This window comes from Canis aureus, chromosome 12 (genome assembly GCF_053574225.1).
Source record: "Canis aureus isolate CA01 chromosome 12, VMU_Caureus_v.1.0, whole genome shotgun sequence".
Lineage (NCBI taxonomy): Eukaryota > Metazoa > Chordata > Mammalia > Carnivora > Canidae > Canis > Canis aureus.
Window position 1 is genome coordinate 40,672,749 of NC_135622.1, and position 23,856 is coordinate 40,696,604.

General features: G+C 36.1%; 1 protein-coding gene across 5 annotated transcripts in view; it reads right to left on the reverse strand.

Annotated features, from left to right (window-relative positions):
- LCLAT1 (lysocardiolipin acyltransferase 1) overlaps positions 1–23,856 on the reverse strand; it is a 194,340-nt gene that overhangs the window by 63,189 nt on the left and 107,295 nt on the right. For all 5 annotated transcript variants that reach the window (XM_077843708.1, XM_077843706.1, XM_077843707.1 and 2 more), the window contains 2 exons: positions 17,931–18,077; positions 8,283–8,399 (listed from right to left, as the gene is read on the reverse strand). In XM_077843708.1, the coding sequence (XP_077699834.1) occupies positions 8,283–8,399; positions 17,931–18,077 (264 nt within the window). The remainder of the gene's footprint in view (positions 1–8,282; positions 8,400–17,930; positions 18,078–23,856) is intronic.

A 23,856-nucleotide genomic window follows, 5' to 3' on the forward strand; every position in this document is an offset into this window, starting at 1 on the left:
AATAAAATCTTTGCCCTGATAGTCTAGGTTCTTTTCGGAAGCTAAGAAGTAAAATGTGTTAGAGCACCTATTAATAAAAGGTCCACCATGCTAAGCTCTATTAGCAAGGAAAAAGATACTCAATCCAGATGTCTGCCAGGCAGAGGAAATAGGAATAGACTCTTAGAAGAAGATCACTGAAGGAAGAATAGTATTCAGGGGTTAAAAGAAAAGAGCAAAGTGCTGCAGGTTTTAGCCTGGACAGACTTAACCAGAGGCAATATTCAGAAAGCCTTATGCTTAAGGCACAGTCAAGAAGAATCAATTAATTCAAATAGGTTGGCCCACATGGCATGAAGGGGGTTTCTGAGTGGAAAAATTTAAAACGTAGATCAGAACCATATTATAGAAAGTCTTGACCAAGGAATATAGAAGTAATGCAAATATTTAAATGCTTTTCCTCCCTGGAAAATGCCTAATTATTCTTTAATTCTCAGCTCATAAGCCACCTCTTCGATGTCACTTTAGGTGAAGATAGACTAACCTTTCTTTACATCCTCAAGATACTTTCTATTCCTCTCTGTATTGATACTACATTATGATTATGATATTACACCTTATGATATGATTACGATACTAAACCTCTACACCTTAGGGTACTCAAAGGAATGAGCTGTGTCTGGGTATTTCAGCAGGCCAAACAACACATATGCCCAAGAAACACCTTCTGAATAAACACATACACAGTGACATCCGAGTGACATTTTATGAAGACTGACTGGGAGCTAAGTGCAATATGGATTAGCAAAGAAGTTGGAGGCAGGCCAGTCAGAAAGCCAGCAAGTCAAAAGGAGAAATCAGGATCCCATTCATTCAGGCCACTGTGGAAATGGAGGAAGAAGGGATGGCTCTCTAAAAGGCAACATCAATAGAATTTGGTGGCCAACTAAAATAGGACAAAGAAAAGAAATATAATTTTTTAAAACCTTAAAAAATGTATGCCCTTTGATTCAGTAATTAGACTTGGAAATATATCCCAAGGGAATAACTACAGAGATTTATGCATACTTTGATTATAAGGGTGGTAAACTGGAAACGATTTTAACTTTGAATAGAGGACTAGTTTAACACATAGTGGTGCCTCTCTCTGCGACATCCATACATTAACATATACTTATAAAAATTATTTAAGGATAATGAGAAAACATGCACAGACTTTTAAAAACTTTCTAAAACAAAGTATGTAATCTGATTTTGTTTGCTATGTATAGGAATACATGTGGGAAAAAAACACAAGAAGAGTTTCTGTCAAAAAGTACATACCAGTATTTCTGAGAAGTAACTGACCTCAGAAGGGTATCTTTTTCTTCTTTCTAATAATTAATTTTTTCAATTTTTATAATAAATATTATTTTTATAATATATTTATTAATATTTTTATAGTAAATATCCTGTTTTTATAGGAAGTGAGCTAGTATTGAGAAAAATCAAGTCATCAGGGAATTTTTTTTGAGACTCGGTGGCAAAAAAGAAAAAATGGAACCACAATTTGAAAGGGCAGATATAAAAAAAAAAAAAAGAAAGAAAGGACAGATATTATGAGTGTCATGTTTCTTTGTTTTGCTTTAAGGATTACAGAAATGGAGGAGGAGCCAGTAAACATAGGAGCCAGTAAAGGATGTGCTTTACAGAAAAAAGGGAACCTTTGATATATTTTTCTGCTTTTAAACAAAATGCACAGTATAGCCAAGGATACCAGGGAGAAGTCTTAGAAAGAGAGAAGGAAACAAAACAAACCCTACCAAGATTACATTTTTGTAGCACTTGTCATAGAAAAACTGTTAACTTACTAAACAGTGGGAAGAACATGGGCTTTGGCATCAAACAGAGCTGAAGCCATGTACCACTCTGCAGCCATGTGACCCTGGGCAAGTTGCTAGAGTGAGTCTGTCTCCTCAGGGCTGGCGTGAGGCAAAGTGTTGCCTTGTGCAGTCATGAGAATAAGGGGGTCTGTAGGACAGTGACTAGGGGGATAGCTATGAGCTCAGGACTCCACCTTCAGACTTTGATTCTTTCGGCAGGTCTAAGCCCAGACCTGAGCATCTATGTTCTAAATAGCTCCCTGGTGTTATTATTGCATGGGCAGGTAGAGAAACGTGAAGAACTCAGTGCCTGGCACATGGCAAGTAACTGTTAGATGGTTGTCTTTATGTACAGTAGCCTCCATAGGGCTTCTGTCACTGTTCATTAAGGCTATCATGACTTTTTTTTTCTCATTAACACAATGCCAAGATCTGTCCTAAATGAGCAGCTCAGATTTTTTGCTATGAAAGAGAGAACTAAAATGAGCAAAGAAAACAACATAAATGCCATTAAAGCATTCAGAGATTCAACCTGGGAGACTCAAAAGGTCTTTGACATGTAATCACATATAATTTTGCTAAGGCAAATTTAAATCCTTTCTGCTTTGTGATGTGTGAGACCAAGTCACTTTGCTGATCCATGTGCTTCCTACTGATCAGTATCCAAACTTAATTTAGGTTTGTTGTATTCTATTCATCACCGTAAATAGATAAAAGCTTCATTCTCTGTAAAACAGTCTCAAAGGAGAGCCAACCTCTCTGCTACCAAGATATTTGCAAATTTGGGGAAATGGAAAAGGTTTCAGGAAATATTCTAGCAAATGTCAAAGAGCTACTGTATAATTACATTTTTTTTTAACATAAGGGAAAGGTCTTATCCTTTTTCATAGTTTCCAGCAATAAAAAGTCACATGAAAAGGTCAGAGTGCATGGCATTTAATGCACCCAATATTTCAATAGTCTATCTGTCTGCCTTTCTTCTTGGCCTCCTAGAATATGCTAGCTGTTAGGAAGGGTAACTGAAATGCAATCCTGGAGGAGTCTCTTTAAAATTAGAATAAATGCAGTGTGAGCCCCAGAGAATGCTGGCTCTTGCTGGCCATCTTGGTCTCTCACTGCAACATTTGCTACAGGCAAGTTGTGCTCAGTTGAACACTAAGCAAAAAGTGCAAGAAATTAAAATTGTCTGAAAACCCTGAAGACTGAACTATCTATGATTGGTAGACTGCTTTTACTTCCTAGGTAACTGCCAGCTTTCTTGGAGCAAATGAGAACTACGATAGACCAAAATGAAGGAGCCAAACACAGGACTGCTAGACACTAAGTATGTAATCTGGGGGTTCAGTAAGTAACTCTTCCTGAATACAGATTGAAGAGTTTGAGTAGGTGTGCTGATCCAAATTAGCTAGTGGGAATTTATGTTTTCCTTAGTGACTAGCCCTCTATCCCCTAGATAGTAGAAAGACAGCATCTTTCATATTTAGAATTTAGGCAAAGGAGCTAAACATGGATTAAAATATGGATTATTGGGATCCCTGGGTGGCGCAGCGGTTTGGCGCCTGCCTTTGGCCCAGGGCGCGATCCTGGAGACCTGGGATCGAATCCCACGTCAGGCTCCCGGTGCATGGAGCCTGCTTCTCCCTCTGCCTATGTCTCTGCTCCCCCCTCTCTCTCTCTCTGTATGACTATCATAAATAAAATAAAAAAAAAATATATGGATTATTTTGGGATGCCTGGGTGGCTCAGTGGTTGAGCGTCTGCCTTCAGCTCAGGGCATGATCCCGGGGTGCAGGGATCGAGTCCCACATCGGGCTCCCTGCTAGGAGCCTGCTTCTCCCTCTGCCTATGTCTCTGCCTCTCTCTGTGTCTCTCATGAATAAATAAATAAAATCTTTAAAAATATATATATGGATTATTTTAGGGGTGCCTGGGTGGCTTAGTCAGTTGGGCGTCTGTCTTCAGCTCAGGTCATGATCTCAGGGTCCTGGGATTGTGCCCATCATTGGGCTCCCAGCTCAATGGGGAATCTGCTTCCCCCTCTTCCTCTGCCTGCCCTCCCCCCGCCCCCCCGCTCATGTTCTCTCTCAAATAAATAAAATCTTTTAAAAATTAAATAAAAATAAAATATGGATTATTTTACTTGGAATTTTAAAACTCAAAACTTAAATATATTTGTATGATGTTTCAGAACATTAACATATGAGGTGATTTCCTTGAATAACTTTAGCTAGAAATGGATGACTAAAAACATGATTATTTTGGGGCAGGAGTTAAGTTTTTCCACAATGGCTCCAAACCGCCTTCTTATCTATTGTCTGTTTTGTACAATTAAGTCGTCAGCTCAATCACATTCATTGTGCCTACTTTACTGCTTAGCCTCATACTGGCCTAAACTCTATGCCCTCTCCTGCCGTTAGCCATCCTTTTTTTCTGCCTACCCAAATCACATATAGTCTTCAAGGTCCAAGGGGGCTGCAGCTTCTTAAAGAAGTGTTTCAACACTATATGATTTCTCTTTGCTGAACACTCCTATAATTATTCAGCAAAATATTTATATATGATATTCCATAAAATTTTGCATGTAATTATGTCATATTATATTTTTCCTTTAGGTTTTTCCATGTGTATTCTTATTTACCCACTAAGACTGTAAACTTCTTGTAGGCAAGGTCATATTTTAAACAACATATACCTTCACACAGAATATTAAGTATTTTATTCTCACCTCCAACCACTCTAACCTAACATCAAGTTTCAAATGTACATATTTGTGCCGCCTAATGGTGAAAGGAATTATTGCATGGTTACAGCTCAGTAATTGCTTATCAAACATTTAACAAGTAATGATGGGACCAAATCTTTATTTAAAATCAAAGAAGAGTAAAACTGTCTTAAAAATGACAAAACACCAGAGATGATGATGATATAACTCATTTTGGTGAGGATGAATTACAAGTTTAAAATTATGTGATAAATTTATTATAACTGTCAATTAAAAAAAACTTTCTCATATAAAAGCCTTTTTTTCTCTAAGTCAGAAAATTCTTTTTGGGTTTGGGTTAGTCTAGTACTGAAAAAACTTACATAATCATACTGAAATGTGATTAGAAGTACACCTGAAATCATCCATAACAGAGATCAGTGAAATATATATTGAGGAGAACACGCTAGGACACTATGCTTGTCTTATTTTTTAGATAAAAGAAAAAATATTTAACTCAACTAATACTAAGTCACCATGTACAGAACATTGCATACCCTCAAGAACGTTATAATCTAGTAAGAGTATAAAGCAAGCACATTAATGGTGAAATTTAAGGTGCTCAGGACAAATTTCTCGCTGTTACTACTATAGGAACAACACATCTGTATAACATTATATAATGGGTATTTCAGGATAAGTGTGTATTTTCTAAATGTTCTTAATCTCAGTGAAATATATTCTGAACAAAGACACAGAAGCTACTTTCCTTGTTTTGCATTTTCATTTCTTCAGTTTTTCTTGGTAAGACTTCATCCTTAGCTTATTGATGTCCTAAACTTCTATGTGCCCATTAGTGCTGACTGCCAAACTGATGTCAGCAACACTGAATTTAGTTTTGTGCATGAGCAGTGAAGATGTTATTTTATGATAATTCATTTTAATATGTGGTCTCTAGAATGGAATAATTTATTTATAATGGTTATTTGTTAAAACAGAGAGCTTGTTTTTTACATAATTGATTATCAAAAGCAAATCTCAGGGACCTAAAGATTAGAAAGTTGGGTTAGGCCCTTTCTGAGGCTTTAATTCCTTTTCTAGGGAAGGTACTCTGGGCTAGATGGTTTCTAAGATCCTCTTGGGACAGCTGGGTGGCTCAGTGGTTGAGCATCTGCCTTTAGCTCAGGGCGTGATCTGGAAGTCCCAGGATCGAATCCCACCTCGGGTTCCCTGCATGGAGTCTCCTTCTCCCTCTGGCACTTTCTCTGTGTCTCTCTTGAATAAATAAAATCTTAGAAAAAAAAAAAAAAAAAAAAGATCCTCTTCACCTCTGACCTTTGATGAAACTTTTTATGCTCACTTGACACCACACCTGATTCCTGAGAGCAGAGCTGCCCTTGACTCTTCCCCTGATGCCTCCTTCGGTGTGCCTGCTCCCCTTATCTTAGGCAGAACCATAACTTCCTCTTTTGGTACTCCCTCCATGATCTGACCATTTAAGCTTCTTTGTTTTTCTTTTTAAACTCTTTTTTGAGGAAAGCCATCCTCTTCACTATTGTTACAAAAGTTCTTTATGATTTGGAGGTTCTGTTAACTAAAATCATACTACAAATATAAGAGGCACCAAGTTATAATAGAAAGAGTGTGGGATATTCAATGAGAGGAATAACTCTGAGAAGCTCTTTCACCTCAGTTTCTGCTTCAGTTTTGCCCTACAACTTGAATATTAATAACAGTAACTACCATGTATGGTTATGGTTATTGTCAGGTTTAACTGACCTTATACATATAAAATACTTAGCACAACGCCTGGTACGTTGTAAATGCTCAATAAATATTAGCTGCTATTACTGTTATAATCCTATTTCTTTTTTTATAATTATGTTGTACAATATATTCTTCTTTTCTAACTGAAGTAAATAGAATCATCTGGGTTTCTCTTTTTTTTCACTGATGGGGGTGTGGAATCAGTTGCCAGTTCTAGCAGGAAAAATTATACACTGTGGTTGTTGACTAGTACTTTGAGTGATGACTAAGTAACACACATTCCCCAAAGTTATAAATCAACTTGCTATTAAAATATCTTCCAGATTTCAGAATAGAGAACTCTATAGATACATCCTTATCCACTATAAGATAATCTATTATCCTGCCTACATTTAGGAAGATCTTTATTAGTAAAAGATATATTCCAACAACATGCTTGTGTTTATAGAGAAATCTAGTAGATGAATGTGTTCCATGATGTCAAAAATACCTTTAAAGAAATCATTAAATACTATAAGCTATCAGATTAGCGAGGAAATAGAAAACATACTGTTGAATGAGAAGGGTGAGCCTAAGCTGGATGCCACAGTTAAGTGGCAATTAAGTGGCATCACATTAAAAAAGCAAAAAAAAAACAACAACAAAAACCCACCACCACTTGAATGTCTTTATACCTCCCTGTCCCATTCCACAGGCATGAAGAATTGTGTTCTGCAGGAGCTTCACTGGGTAGATAGACACTATTTCATATGCAATAAGACCATCAAGCCCATAAGTCATTTCATATTAGTTATTACCACAGAATTTCAAGAGAAAGCCAAACTAACAGGGACAAAACATTTTTTGGTTTACTCTACCAATGTAATTTTGGACTATATATTTCTTCTAAATCATGGGTACTTAGTTGTAAAGATGCCTCATCCTGGCAGAGTTCATTAACTGAAGTTCCACTTTGTATCCTAAAGTACATTAAACCCTAAAGGAACAACAGTGATGCCATGGAGAGAAGATGCAAGAACTTTAAACCTTTTCTTACATAATGCGGCACAACATCTTTCATGTTAACCACAAGCAGTTTTATGACAATTTAGCAATTATCAGATGAGGGTGATAATTTATCATAGGTATCACCATCATACAATATGGCTTGGTAGAAATCAGAGTGGAGAGCAGAAACATGCAAATAAGATTTTTCTTCAACTAGGTGACTCTGGGCTTGTAAAATTAGTAACACTTCAGCATGTTTCTGGATAATTCATTTTCCATGTATATATATTCATATATATTATTTTGTCTCTACACATGTATCAATATATATAGATACAAATAAGATGTACAATTGGTTTTTTTACATAACAAATATGAAAATGTAAACATTTAAACAAATGTGATACCATCAATGGAACCACCTTACCCTGATATGCCCAGCAATAGACATGACTCTTGACTAAGTGTGAGATAGTAGTATGAGCTACAAACTAGGAAGCAGAAAAATGAGGTTCCATTCCTCACCTATGGAAAATTATTAACCTCCTTGTATGCCAGTTCTATTTAACTATAAAATGGAAGGAGTACTTGCCTTCCTACCAACCAGAATCATTTGTTGGAAGTAGTGAAATAGTAAATGCAAAAATACTTTTCAAGCTATAAAGAGCAATAGTATGTTAAGATACTTTCAAGACAGTTTTGGTGCTTTAAAAAAAAAAACTTAAAAATAGAATATGAGTTAATTGTATGTGTTTTCTGTCTATTGCAAGAGGACGAAAAAAATTTTATAAAGATATCTCTGATATTTTAAAAGAATACATAATAAGACATTTTAGCACATGGGGTCAACTTAGTAAAAAACCACAGTATCTTATATCTTGAGAAAAAATATGAAAAAATGCTTCATAAATTCTAAAGGGCTACCCATAAAGTTTAGCAATTGTTGCCACTCACATAAACCATTGCCTTTTGAGATGGGTGCTTACCTTCTCTTAGACGGTCTACTACAAAAGTAAAGCCTGTAGTTCTTGGGTGTAAGACATATTCATATTTCTGAAGTCCATTCTTTTCAGCAAAATCATTACTTCGAGCCTTGCTGTTTTCTAAAAAAAATAAAAGACTATTAGAAGCCATAAAATAAAGGAAGATAAATGAGATAAGAAAACAGTGAAAGATTTGATAAAATGGCAGTTAATTCATCTGTAATTACTGAATACAGTATGTAGGAGTCAAATGAAAAGATACAAACACTTTAGTCCCTAACAAAGATCCTAGAATTTTTGTAATTTTTGGAATTTTTATAATAGGGTATTACTGATAGGACTTTTTATAACTATTTCCTGAAATTCATATTTAAATCTTTGAAATTAAACCAGCTCTGCAAGAAATTTTAAGGGGGACTCTTAAAATTCCCCTTTAAGAAGAAGTCCAGTGGAACAATCCACAAAAAGAAGGACTGAATAGATATCATGGGGACACTAAACTCATATCTTTCAATAATAACTCTGAACGTGAATGGGCTTAATGACCCCATCAAAAGGCACAGGGTTTCAGACTGGATAAAAAAGCAGGACCCATCTATTTGCTGTCTACAAGAGACTCATTTTAGACAGAAGGACACCTACAGCCTGAAAATAAAAGGTTGGAGAACCATTTACCATTCAAATGGTCCTCAAAAGAAAGCAGGGGCAGCCATCCTTATATCAGATAAACTAAAATTTACCCCAAACACTATAGTGAGAGATGAAGAGGGACACTATATCATACTTAAAGGATCTATCCAATAAGAGGACTTAACAATCCTCAATATATATGCCCCGAATGTGGGAGCTGCCAAATATATAAGTCAATTAATAACCAAAGTTAAGATATACTTAGATAATAATACACTTATACTTGGTGACTTCAATCTAGCGCTTTCTACACTCGATAGGTCTTCTAAGCACAACATCTCCAAAGAAACGAGAGCTTTAAATGATACACTGGACCAGATGGATTTCACAGATATCTACAGAACTTTACATCCAAACTCAACTGAATACACATTCTTCTCAAGCGCACATGGAACTTTCTCCAGAATAGACCACATACTGGGTCACAAATCGGGTCTGAACTGATACCAAAAGATTGGGATCGTCCTCTACATATTCTCAGACCATAATGCCTTGAAATTAGAACTAGATCACAACAAGAAGTTTGGAAGGACTTCAAACACGTGGAGGTTAAGGACCAGCCTGCTAAAAGATGAAAGGGTCAACCAGGAAATTAAGGAAGAATTAAAGAGATTCATGGAAACTAATGAGAATGAAGATACAACCGTTCAAAATCTTTGGGATGCGGCAAAAGCAGTCCTGAGGGGGAAATACATCGCAATACAAGCATCCATTCAACAACTGGAAAGAACTCAAATACAAAAGCTAACCTTACACATAAAGGAGCTAGAGAAAAAACAGCAAATAGATCCTACACCCAGCAGAAGACGAGAGTTAATAAAGATTCGAGCAGAACTAAACGAAATCGAGACCAGAAGAACTGTGGAACAGATCAACAAAACCAGGAGTTGGTTCTTTGAAAGAATTAATAAGATAGATAAACCATTAGCCAGCCTTATTAAAAAGAAGAGAGAGAAGACTCAAATTAACAAAATCATGAATGAAAAAGGAGAGATCACTACCAACACCAAGGAAATACAAACGATTTTAAAAACATATTATGAACAGCTATACACCAATAAATTAGGCAATCTAGAAGAAATGGACGCATTTCTGGAAAGTCACAAACTACCAAAACTGGAACAGGAAGAAATAGAAAACCTGAACAGGTCAATAACCAGGGAGGAAATTGAAGCAGTCATCAAAAACCTCCCAAGACACAAAAGTCCAGGGCCAGATGGCTTCCCAGGGGAATTCTATCAAACGTTTAAAGAAGAAACCATACCTATTCTACTAAAGCTGTTTGGAAAGATAGAAAGAGATGGAGTACTTCCAAATTCGTTTTATGAGGCCAGCATCACCTTAATTCCAAAACCAGACAAGGACCCCACCAAAAAGGAGAATTATAGACCAATATCCCTGATGAACATGGATGCAAAAATTCTCAACAAGATACTAGCCAATAGGATCCAACAGTACATTAAGAAAATTATTCACCATGACCAAGTAGGATTTATCCCTGGGACACAAGGCTGGTTCAACACTCATAAAACAATCAATGTGGTTCATCTTATCAGCAAGAGAAAAACCAAGAACCATATGATCCTCTCATTAGATGCAGAGAAAGCATTTGACAAAATACAGCATCCATTCCTGATCAAAACTCTTCAGAGTGGGGATCCCTGGGTGGCGCAGCGGTTTAGCACCTGCCTTTGGCCCAGAGCGCGGTCCTGGAGACCCAGGATCGAATCCCACATCGGGCTCCCGGTGCATGGAGCCTGCTTCTCCCTCTGCCTATGTCTCTGCCTCTCTCTCTGTGTGTGACTATCATAAATAAATAAAAATTAAAAAAAAAAAAAAACTCTTCAGAGTGTAGGGATAGAGGGAACATTCCTCAACATCTTAAAAGCCATCTACGAAAAGCCCACAGCAAATATAATTCTCAATGGGGAAGCACTGGGAGCCTTTCCCCTAAGATCAGGAACAAGACAGGGATGTCCACTCTCAGCACTGCTATTCAACATAGTACTGCAAATCCTAGCCTCAGCAATCAGACAACAAAAAGACATTAAAGGCATTCAAATTGGCAAAGAAGAAGTCAAACTCTCCCTCTTCGCTGATAACTACTCTACATAGAAAACCCAAAAGCCTCCACCCCAAGATTGCTAGAACTCATACAGCAATTTGGTAGCATGGCAGGATACAAAATCAATGCTCAGAAATCAGTGGCATTTCTACACACTAACAATGAGACTGAAGAAAGAGAAATTAAGGAGTCAATCCCATTTACAATTGCACCCAAAAGCATAAGATACCTAGGAATAAACCTAACCAAAGAGGTAAAGGATGTATACCCTAAAAACTATAGAACACTTCTGAAAGAAATTGAGGAAGACACAAAGAGATGGAAAAATATCCCATGCTCATGGACTGGCAGAATTAATATTGTGAAAATGTCAATGTTACCCAGGGCAATTTACACGTTTAATGCAATCCTTATCAAAATACCATGGACTTTCTTCAGAGAGTTAGAACAAATTATTTTAAGATTTGTGTGGAATCAGAAAAGACCCCGAATAGCCAGGGGAATTTTAAAAAAGAAAACCATATCTGGGGGCATCACAATGCCAGATTTCAGGTTGTACTACAAAGCTGTGGTCATCAAGACAGTGTGGTACTGGCACAAAAACAGACACATAGATCAGTGGAACAGAATAGAGAATCCAGAAGTGGACCCTCAACTCTATGGTCAACTAATATTCGACAAAACAGGAAAGACTCTCCACTGGGAAAAGGACAGTCGCTTCAATAAATGGTGCTGGGAAAATTGGACATCCACATGCAGAAGAATGAAACTAGACCACTCTCTTTCACCATACACAAAGATAAACTCAAAATGGATGAAAGATCTAAGTGTGAGACAAGATTCCATCAAAATCCTAGAGGAGAACACAGGCAACACCCTTTTTGAGCTCAGCCACAGTAACTTCTTACAAGATACATCCACAAAGGCAAAAGAAACAAAAGCAAAAATGAACTATTGGGACTTCATCAAGGTAAGAAGCTTTTGCACAGCAAAGGATACAGTCAACAAAACTCAAAGACAACCTACAGAATGGGAGAAGATATTTGCAAATGACATATCAGATAAAGGGATAGTTTCCAAGATCTATAAAGAACTTACTAAAGTCAACAGCAAAGAAACAAACAATCCAATCATGAAATGAGCAAAGGACATGAAGAGAAATCTCACAGAGGAAGACATAGACATGGCCAACATGCACATGAGAAAATGCTCTGCATCACTTGCCATCAGGGAAATACAAATCAAAACCACAATGAGATACCACCTCACACCGGTGAGAATGGGGAAAATTAACAAGGCAGGAAACCACAAATGTTGGAGAGGATGTGGAGAAAAGGGAACCCTCTTACCCTGTTGGTGGGAATGTGAACTGGTGCAGCCACTCTGGAAAACTGTGTGGAGGTTCCTCAAAGAGTTAAAAATAGACCTGCCCTATGACCCAGCAATTGCACTGTTGGGAATTTACCCCAAAGATTCAGATGCAATGAAACGCCGGGACACCTGCACCCCGATGTTTCTAGCAGCAATGTCCACAATAGCCAAACTGTGGAAGGAGCCTCAGTGTCCATCGAAAGATGAATGGATAAAGAAGATGTGGTTTATGTATACAGTGGAATATTACTCAGCCATTAGAAATGACAAATACCCACCATTTGCTTCAATGTGGATGGAACTGGAGAGTATTATGCTGAGTGAAATGAGTCAATCGGAGAAGGACAAAGATTATATGTTCTCATTCATTTGGGGAATATAAATAATAGTGAAAGGGAATATAAGGGAAGGGAGAAGAAATGTGTGGGAAATATCAGAAAGGGAGACAGAACATAAAGACTCCTAACTCTGGGAAACGAACTAGGGGTGGTGGAAGGGGAGGAGGGCAGGGGATAGGGGGTGGGGGTGAATGGGTGACGGGCACTGAGGGGGACACTTGACAGGATGAGCACTGAGTGTTATTCTGTATGTTGGCAAATTGAACACCAATAAAAAATAAATTTATTATTAAAAAAAAATCTTTAAAATTACTTAAAGGATTTCCTTAGGTAGTCAATATACAATGAAAACTGAAATACAATTATAATACAAATAAACTAAAATGTTCATAAAATAGTCCATACATAATAAAAATTGAAATATTAAAAGATGCTAATAAAACTAAGATAGTAATAAAATATAAGGACCTGGACCCCCAGAAAAAAAAAAAAAAGGTAGCCAATATGTCAAATGTAACAACTCAACATTTCTTTTAACCCAGTAATTTAGGGCTTCAATGCAAAGTGAAATGTCTGCCTTGCTCAGGCACAGAACATGCTAATATTACTAACCAAAACCACTCCCCAACAGAATGGGCACATGATTAGCACATCATGTACAAACATCTGAACATGGTTTGGCTGAATATAGTTACAGAGTCAAGTATATGTTCCAATTGTTGGCAAAAACTTCTTTTTCCATTCCATGAGGTAACTTTATAAGTTCCAAGAAGAACCAAACCCATTATTCAGCAAATATATTTGGAAAAAGTAGTGTTCAGAAATTTGGCCTCAACTGCTGGGAGAGATCATGAAATACCTTCTGATGACAGCAGATGTTAGAATCTGCAACTCTCAGCTGCATCCTAAAATTTACAGACTATTCCAAGTCATAAGAAAAAAAACTTCCTCTATATAAACCCAACCTTCCTAGGAATAAATTTAAGATCACAGAGTCCTCAAACCTCAAAAAACCATGTATGGATTCCACAACAGTATAATATTCAAAGAATACACTTCTAAAAAGGTGACACTCTATTTTCATAATTGAAGAAACAAGTTAAAGAACTAAATATGCATAGTCCCCAGCAAGATAAAAGTATAGACTGTGAACATGGAAAGGAATAAGCTCATCTCACATTCATTTGAGGAGAATACCCTGGGCACAGAACTCAAAACACTATGTGATAGACAGCTAGGAGGACCTTCCATGGAAGGAGGAATCTCAGGGACAGTACAAAGACGAGTAGTTAACTACTTCCAGGAAACTGGAAGTTTCCTCTTCCAGTTCATCACAGACTTTGGGGATCTGAAGACAAAACTGAACTCTGCTATAGAATGGGAATACAAGTAGTTCTAAAAACATAGAGTCACAACGTGCTGAGGTAGAGGTAATCAGAGACATGAAGAGATGCAGATTTTTCCTTCTATTTCCATTTCATTTACCCACTCCCCGACTCTGATTATTAGTAACTGCAACAGCCTCCCTCTTTCTGACCACAGCCTCCTGTCTTGTCAGCTCACTGCTGGTAATGCTCCAGGGCCAACACTCCTCCCACCCCCAAAGAGACTACTGGCGGCCATTCTATGTTCTCAAACCAGCCAAGCAGGTTTGCACTTCAGGGTCTGTGCAAGTGTTCTTTCTGCTGCCCAGAATGCCTAGTACCCAGGCACCTGCAAGGTTTTTTGCTTTGTTTGGTTAGTCTCTATTTACACAGAAATTTAAGGGGCTGCTTTTAACTACCTTATATAAAAGAGAATTCTGTGCCCTATCTATTCCTCTCCCTGTCCTTATCTTGCTTTATTTCTCTGCATAGGATTTATGGATATCTGACATATTTTTATTAACTGGTTTTTTAGTCTGTCTTTCTTCATAGAATGTAAGCTCCATAAAAGTAGGGACTTTATTTTGTATATAAAGCTTCAGAGCACTCATTAAATGAAATTTATGTATAACAGTGATTACGTGTAATATTAAAATTGTTAAATCCTAGAAAAGCTTTCTTTTCCAGATCAGGAAAAAAGAACTCAAAATTACAGTATACCAATTGTTATGATTAATTTTATGAATCAAACTGGCATAGCCAGAGTACCCAGATAGTTGGTCAAACATTATTCTAGATATTTTGTGAAGGTATTTGTGAATGAGATTAATAACTAAATCAGAAGACTTCATATAAACAGATTACTCTCCATAATGTGAGTGAGCCATATCCAATCACTTGAAGGCTTTAAAAGAAAAAGACTAACCTCCTTAAGCAAGAAAGAATTCTGTCAGCAGACTGACTGCCTCTGGACTCAAACTACAACTCCTCCCTGAGTCTCCAGCCTGCTAACTCACCCTGCAAATTTTTGACTTGCCAAACCTCCACAATCATGTGAGGCAACTCCTTAAAATAAATCCCCAACTCCCAGCTCAATTTCTCTCAATCTCAACCTCTCCCCCTCCACCATACACACAAATATACACACACATCCTATTGGTTGTTTCCCTAGACAACCCTACCAAATAAACCAGTATGATATAAAACTGCCCAACCTTTAAAACACATGTTTTCAAGGAATAAATAATGATAGGAGAGATAATATAACATTAGGTGCAAAGAAAGGTGTAATGCCACTTTTAAAATTGTTTAAAATTATATGTATGTGTGTCTATGCACATGTGTGTATGCACATGCACAGATATGTGACCAAATGATCCAAAAGCAATGGACCAAAATTACAATAGTGTTTGTTTATGGGCAGTGGGATTATAGCAATTTTTGTCCTCTCTTCTATGTTTCTAAATTTCCCCCAGTTCACATATATAACTTCCATAGGCAAGAAAAAAGTTATAACCCACAATAACATATGAAGATAAAATTTATGTAGTTATATTAAACACACTAATTTGAAAATGTGCAAGCAAGTTAGACTCATAACTTAAAGAGTGTTCTAAAACATTCTCCTTGGACTTAAAATTCTCAAGTTTCAAGTTAACTATGGTAACTAAAAACACCCTTGAAGTAACAAGACACTTAGTTGAAGACCATGATTTATTCTAGATCAAAACTACCTGTATAATCCTGTTTCAAAAAAAATTTTTTTTTCTTGAAAGCTTCCGGATCTTTTTTCTGTATTTGGCAAACAGTCTAGCTTTTAAAAGTTGGTTTTAAAATATAAATACCATTTTAACTTTAAAAACATGCGATTGTATCATGTAATGGTGAGTACTCTGAACCCTGAAAATATGCCATTAGGTGTTAAGTTCATCATGTAAAAAAAAAACACTTAAGAAAAAAATAAGAATGAAAAAGATTTTAATAAGTTTATATATTTTACAGGCTCTAAAGACCTAATATATAAACATTTTAGCATTAATATACCATAAAGTATCAGCAATCCCAGAGCTCTTTTTCCTACTAGTTTTTAATTACTAAAAACTTCCAAAGCTGCCATTCTTTTGTGTCTGCTTTGGCATTCACAAATATCAATCCATCTATCATCTCAGTAAATTATTTTCTATTATATAGTTATATTTCAACACCCAAATTTAAGTATTATACATTCTAAAGTATTGTAAGATTTAAATACAAGTATCTATACATTATAACTTCCTAATGGTAGTTTAGCTCTGGGAATCAATTAATTTATAACTTACAATATATTTTCAAGCTTAAACAATATGTAATCATATTATCCTCAATATTATCCTCTGTGATCCAACTACTTTTAGAATCTTAAGTATAAAAATCAAACCTATATAGTAAGCATTATTTTAGTACATAAAACTATCAAGTAAAAATTGCCATGATTCATTCAGTTCTGTTCCATCAGTAACAGAGAAGAGCTCTTTCTTGGTATCAATGGTAAATGTTTCTCAAAATACCTGAATTTCCCTCAGTAGCACAGTATGGCTTATTCACCCATTCACTTAAATAGTTGTATAGTTTGTGTTTTTCATCTTGAACTCTTTGTAGGTACTGAGTTCCATAAATTAGCATGTTCTCCCCCTCTGCAGCCCTTCTCAGTACCTCTTAGTTGCCTTAATCTCATATTGAGGATTTGGAAGACAAGTTCAGTGTTAGCCCTCCATACTATTTGTGATTTTTAGAATTCAGCTCTACTCTGCTTCAAGCTGTCTTCTCTTGTACAGCATTGACCTTTATCCACCAGATCCTTCTCAAATTCTGCTGTATGTTTCTTGAAGTAACCAGGGGATTAACAGTTTTAAAATTTTGCTCTTTTGACTTGGATTCCACAGAACTGCTTCCTGTCCAAGCTTACCCCACCCTGCCAATATTCAATCACAACACTTCTTCAATCTGTCTTAAATCCCAGACTGCAACAGGCAGCTTCATCTGCAAAAATGACCTATGCTTTAAAAAAGTGTGAGAACCACTGATTTCTCACACTTTCTCACACAGTAAGGATAAAAGACTGTATTTGTTTTTAATCTTTTAAACAATTCCTTGAGATTCACTGGCATTCTTGGCCTATGCATGTAGTTTAATTTCTGGGAAGGCAGAAAAGTCCAAAATATGTCCTCCTGTGTTCCCCTCCACAACTCAGTGGTGGTTGAATTTTCTTGAGGACAGGACAAAGTCTTTCCTGCTTAATTAGAGATAAAGCTTTAAAATACCCAGAGAAAGCCAACATATTAATTTAAAACAAAAGATGAAATCGGTTACTATTATATTCTTTTCTTATAAAAAAAATTGAGAAAAAAAGCATAATGAATATGTCTCTTGAAAGAGGACAGAATATATAGAACAGGAAGGGGACTTTAAAATTAGGTTTTGTCCTTCTTAAGATTTCACTGGCTGTTTTGTTTTGTTTTGTTGTGGTTCCATAAAAATAATTAAAAATTCTATAAAAGTAAAAGGCTGATATCTAAAATATATAGTGCACCTTAAAAATACAAAGCACGAGGAGGGCAAGTATGAATAATGACCTCTTGGAGTTGTCCATCATAAATTCTATGGCCTGGAAACCAGGGGTTCTAGGTTCTGATATGCTACTGATCACTGAGTGAATGACCTTAGTGGTGGGCCATTAATCTTACTGGTGTTCAATTATTTCATCTGAAGAATAGAAGTTTAGACTAAGTGATTTCTAAGTTTCTTCATGTTTTAAAATTCTGTGATCCAATCCCAGGCTACCTACCTGTGAGATCAGTCCCTTCAGGGAATATGAGGAGTTGGAGTGGTTCACGGATATCACAAAAATAATCAATCATGTCTTCAAAATGGCTCTTGTCATCCTTCCATTTCCTATGAATGAAGATATACGCAGCAGCCTGCATGGCCCAACCTAGAATCAATTTAACAACAAGCATTTACATATAATTTTATTGCTGATAAAAATAAATATTGAATATTTCAATTTTTATCATAAATCATTTACTATCTTAATAGGCAGCTTATGACATACCTTAAGTTCATCACTGATCTTGTGTTAAAAATGCATAGACCAGAGAATATTTTAAAGGAATTTGCTAAATTCATGGGTTTGCAAAATCCTCAAAAACCTTTTTTCAAGTCAAATCTAGCTATTAAAATAGCAAGGAAAAAAACTTCCCTAATATTTATCAGTAACTCCTCTAAAGTTTTAATAATCCCAACCAGACATTTCAAGCAAGCTATTCACAAAAGATACACAACATGTTATCAGGCTTACAAAACAGTAAGATCCTTGTTCTCAAATCATGTATACAAGCATTCCCTTCAATATTTCCCCTTCTGTATTACTCAACCTCTAAATTCAGCTGCTATTTTCAATTGTAGCCACTTCTTTAGATTTTTTATTTATTTAAGAGGGAGAGGGAGCATGCACATGAGCAGAGGAGAAGGGCAGAGATAGAAGGCGAAGCAGGCTCAGCAGGGAGCCTGACGTGAGACTTGATCCCAGGAACCCAGGATCATGACCTGAGCCAAAGGCTTAAGCAACTGAGTCACCCAAGCACCCTACATTTTATTTAAAAGGGAAAAGTATAATGCATACTGAACACATTAGCCAGAATACATACTGTGATCACATTCCCTTTATATTTAGGGCAGATCAACCTTACTACTAAAGAGGTAGTAGCCTTAGATGAGCCATGTTTACCTAACCAGCCATCCCTCCCTGGCCAGAAATGACTAGAACTACTGTGGTAAAGTTGATTTAAGGCAGCCAATCTACAGTCCGTTCAACAGTCTATGAACCAGGAAACACTTGGCCCAAACACAATAACTACCATGGCCAATCAAATGTTATCAGAAATTTTACAGGACCATGGAGAAAATATAAACAATATAAACACAAATGGATGGACAAAAGAAAAAAGCATATATTATGATAGCGACAGTTGAAGGAAGACAAAAACAGTACACTGCAGTAAAGAGCTAAAAATTCTGTTGCTGAGATGCCTACAGTTGATTTTAATCCAGAACAGATGACAGCTTTAGTCTCCGCAAGGGCTGGCCAGTCTATGGATCCACCTCTTGGATATCCACAAGAGTCCATCTCCCTTATGGTCAAGTGTATCTTTATTTCAACTAGAGGGAAATAGTGGTAGTTCCTTGTAAACAGAGAACACAACTAAAACAATAGCTAACATTATTTGGTAAACACAATGGTACCCTAGGAATACATAAAATTATCATTAAATTATTTGCTAATGGTTTTAAAAAATTATAAGCCTATCTGGTTTGAATAAGTCCAAACTAGAATACTGTAGTCTACAAATATAAATTAATGTATACCCAACAATTGACTTCAGGATAGGTCTTGCTGCTATACATCCAATTACTACTCACCACTGTCAGTCACATCCATCAGTACTAGATTTGATCCCACACTTAGCCTTCCTACCTGTCCCTCCTCCTTCACTGAGGACACCTAGGCCTACAGGGTAGTATTTTTTGACAGTGTAGCTCTGGAGTGAGAGTGCCTGGGTTAGAATCATACCTTTGCCAGAAAGCAGCTGTTCAGTCTTTGTCCCTCACTGACCCCAAATGTAAAAATGAGCATAATACTGTGATAGCATTTACCTGACAAGGATTGTTGTAAGAAATAAGATTGCTTAGCACAATGTGTCAATAAACAATAACTATTCTCATTACTGAGATTAAGAAGTTATAGTAATACTATATGAAGGAAAATAAAAATGTAACCAAAAAAGTTCCCATTCACCTTAGCCAAACAAAAATGTACAAAAATAAACAACCTGTACAGTCACATAAAGACAACTAAAGAACTGGGAGGAAATGCTGAGAAACATGTTTCTGAACTTTGACCCACATATTAATGATCTCCAAATTTATAATTTATTAGTTTCATGTAATTATAATAAAAATTCCTATGGCATGAATGTGTGTGAGAATTTGAATGAGAACAGGAATGAGCAGGAAAGACATCATTAAACAGTAAATGTATTACAAAGCAACAATGATTAAACCAGAACAATGCACCTACAAAAAAAGACAACTGGAAAAGAATGTAAGACCTAAAAAGAAAAGCCCTTGAATATGTTAAAATTTTGGCATAGGATATTGACACAATTTCATATCACAAGGTAAAGCATAAGTTGGAGTTTTCTTTTTTAAACATTTTTTAAAAGATTTATTTATTTGAGAGAGGGAGGGAGAGAGAATCCCAAGCAGACTCCCTGCTGAATGCGGAGCTGGTGCAAGACTTGATCCCACAACCTTGAGATCATGACTTTTGAGCCAAAATCAAGACTCAGAAATTTAACCAACTGAGCCACCCAGGCATTCCTTTTTTAAACTTTTTTTTATTAATGTATAACTTACAGTAAAGTGTGCAGATATTAAGTGTGTATATGTAGAGCTTAATGATATGTGGCCACCATCCAGAGTAAGGTGTTGAACATTTCCAGCATCCCCGAATATTCCCATTTGCCCCTCGGCCAGTTACCACTGTACCACCCCCCAACCAAGGAAACCATTATTTTGACCTCTTTTACCATAAAGCATGTAAATGAAATCACACTGTAGGTATTCTTTTGTCTTTGGCTCCTTCTGCTCAGTTTTGAGCCAATGAGATTCATCCATGTAGTTACAGGTAGCAGTATTTTCTCTGTATTGCTGTACAACAGTCAGTTACATGAATATACCACAACTTATACTCTTGATGGAGATATTTCTTAGCTATTAGGAAGAAAGTTAGTATGGATATTTTTCTATCTTTTTTTGAACATAAGCACCCAGCTTCCGAGTGAATACTAGGGAGGGAAGTGGCTATATCACAGGATTTATATGTATGCCCAGCCTTAGTAGGCAGCATGTTTTTTGAAGCAATTATACCAACTGACACTTCTACCAGCAACATATAAGCATTCTAATTGATTTATCTATGCCTAGCCAACATTAGCTCTTAGTGGGTCTTTTAATTTTAGCCATTCTAGTCCAGGTATAATAGTGTGAGTTTGCATTTCTCTTTTGATTATCAATGTTGATTGAGAGCCTTTTCACATGCAAAGTAGCCATCAATGTCTTTTTTTTTGTTAAGTGTCTTTCCAAACTTTTTGCACACACAGAAAATTATAGGTTTCAAAGATATAATATGCCAAATATCATCTCTCAATGTTACTTGAATTTTCTCTCCCTTACTGGTGTCTTATTATGAACCTAACAACTAATACTAATGAGGCCCAATTTACAAATCTTGTCCTTATGGCTGATGCTTTTTGTGTCTCACTTAAGAAATTTTTGTCTACTCCAGAGTTGTGAAGCTATTATTCTATGTATTCTTCTAGTAACTTTATTGTTTTGACTTTCATGTTTTGGTTTATAATTCATTTCAAATTAATTTTTGTGTATCGTGTGAGGTAGAGGTTAAAGATCTTGTTTTCCATATGGATATTCAATTGCCAAGTATTGAAAGGACCACAAGATCATTTAATTTGAGTAATAAAATATTTAAAAAGCATTACACAATAAATGAAAACATACTGCTGTAAAAAAATGTCAAACAAAAAAATGTCAAACAATACAAAAGTATGTAGATTCAAACAAGAAAATACTACTTTATTACCACATCCATCAACTGCAGGCCCAACAATCATAACTTCTGTTTATAACCACAGTTAACAGTTGGATGTGAATTGATCCACATTTTAAAAATCCATTACATACATGATTGGGATCTTAAAAAACTTAACATGGTACCTCTATACTGCTCTGTGATTTGTTTTCATTTAACGAATCTATACATATGGATCTACTTCATTTTTTTGATACCTGCATTGTATTCTCTACTAGTGCTTCTCAAACCTGTTTTAATTTCTGAACCATTACTAACGGTTGTGTAAAATGCAATAAAATGAATTACTAGAACAGCAATCACACACTTAGAAGTTATAACAATGTCATAACACTCTAAACGTTCCCAAGTACTCTTCCCTGCTTATGTCCTTATCCCAAGGTGAAGCAGTAACAGTTTGCTAACTGCACTGTTACAGGAATGACTATTAACAGGTAGCACTGTTTTGTACAGATATATCATGACCTACTCAATCTGAGAACCTGTCTTTACTAGAAAGGTTTACTCCCTTCACAATTTATTAGGGGAACTGTTTTGTTTTGTTTTTACTGACATACTATTTATGTTTCATGTTTGTTAGACTTGAGGATTTCTTGTCCACCTTTTCCCCTTTTTTGTCTTTAGTTGAAATTATTAAGTTTTCTCTGCCCCCTTCTTTTGTTCTCTAATGCAGAGGTCAACAAACTATGGACAAAACTAAGCCCACTGGCTTTGAATGGCCCACAAGTCAAGAAGAATATTTTTTAATTTATGAAAATTATATGAAATTCAAATTTCATGTTTATAAATGAAGTTTGATTGGAGCTCAGCCACACCTATCTGTTTACAGAGACTGTCTATGGCTGCTTTCATGCTGCAGTGGCAGAGTGAACAGGGGCAGGAAAGAGAACAGTATTGCCCACAAAGCTTAAAATATTTACTGCCTAGCCCTTTATGGAGCAGTCTACTAACTCCTATTCCAGGGGTTTGGAAACTGTATACTCTATTTTGTTCTTTTAATGGTCATCCTTAAAATTTTTTTCAGCTTTCCATTTTTGACAAACTTCTATAATTATATCAGCATGAGTTAAACTGTAATCCCCTCCCCAAAAAAGTATGCTTTCCTCTTGTCCTGTTTTCAAAATTTATATAAACCATCCAAAAGTTCCCTAAAGTTGCTATTATTATTACTAACACAGTACTTATGCTTCACAGAAACTATTCTAGTTGCTTAGACTCAACTCTAAGTTCACCAGCTTCCTTGCTTGTCACCATTTCTTTTATCTTATGTCCTCTATTAGTCCACATGAAGGAATTTCTTTCAAAATATGTTTGAGTCTTTGCATTCCTAAAATGTATATATTTGTTCTCAAATTTTGAGGGCTAGTTTGGCTAAAACAAATCTTGAAATTCCAAATCATTTTCCCTTGAGGATTTCAAAGCTATTTTTCCATGGTCTTCCATCATCTAATATGGCTGCTAAGACATCTGACATCAATCTGATCTGTGTAGATAACCTAATCTCTTTCCCCTCTGGAAGCTTTCATGGTTTTCTCTTTACTTTTGGTTTCATGGAATGTTCCCCATGTGAGTCTAGGTATGGGATTTTTTCATTAATTCTGCTCAGCAGTTGCTACATTCTTCCAATGTGAGTCATCTTTAACACTGGGTATATTCCTTCCATTAGTTAAGAAAATATATTCTCTTCATTCTAACTTTCTGTCTGAACTTATGTTAGCTAGTTGTTAACTTCTGGATTTGTCCTCTCATACTTTTCATCTCCTTTCAATTGACATTGGGCTCAAGGAAAATCCACTGGTTTGATCATCCACCTCACTAATCTGATTCTCAGTCTATTAACTGAGTTTATTTCAGCAATGAAATTTAAAATTTCATTAAATTTTTAATTTAAAATTAAAATTTTAATTTTTAGAACTTACAACTGGTTCTATTTTAAAAGATTTGTTTATTTCAGAGAAAGAGCACACATGTCTGTGCATGTGAGGAGGGGAGGAGCAGAGGGAGAGAGAATCTCATGACCCACCCTCCCCCCACACTGTTGAGT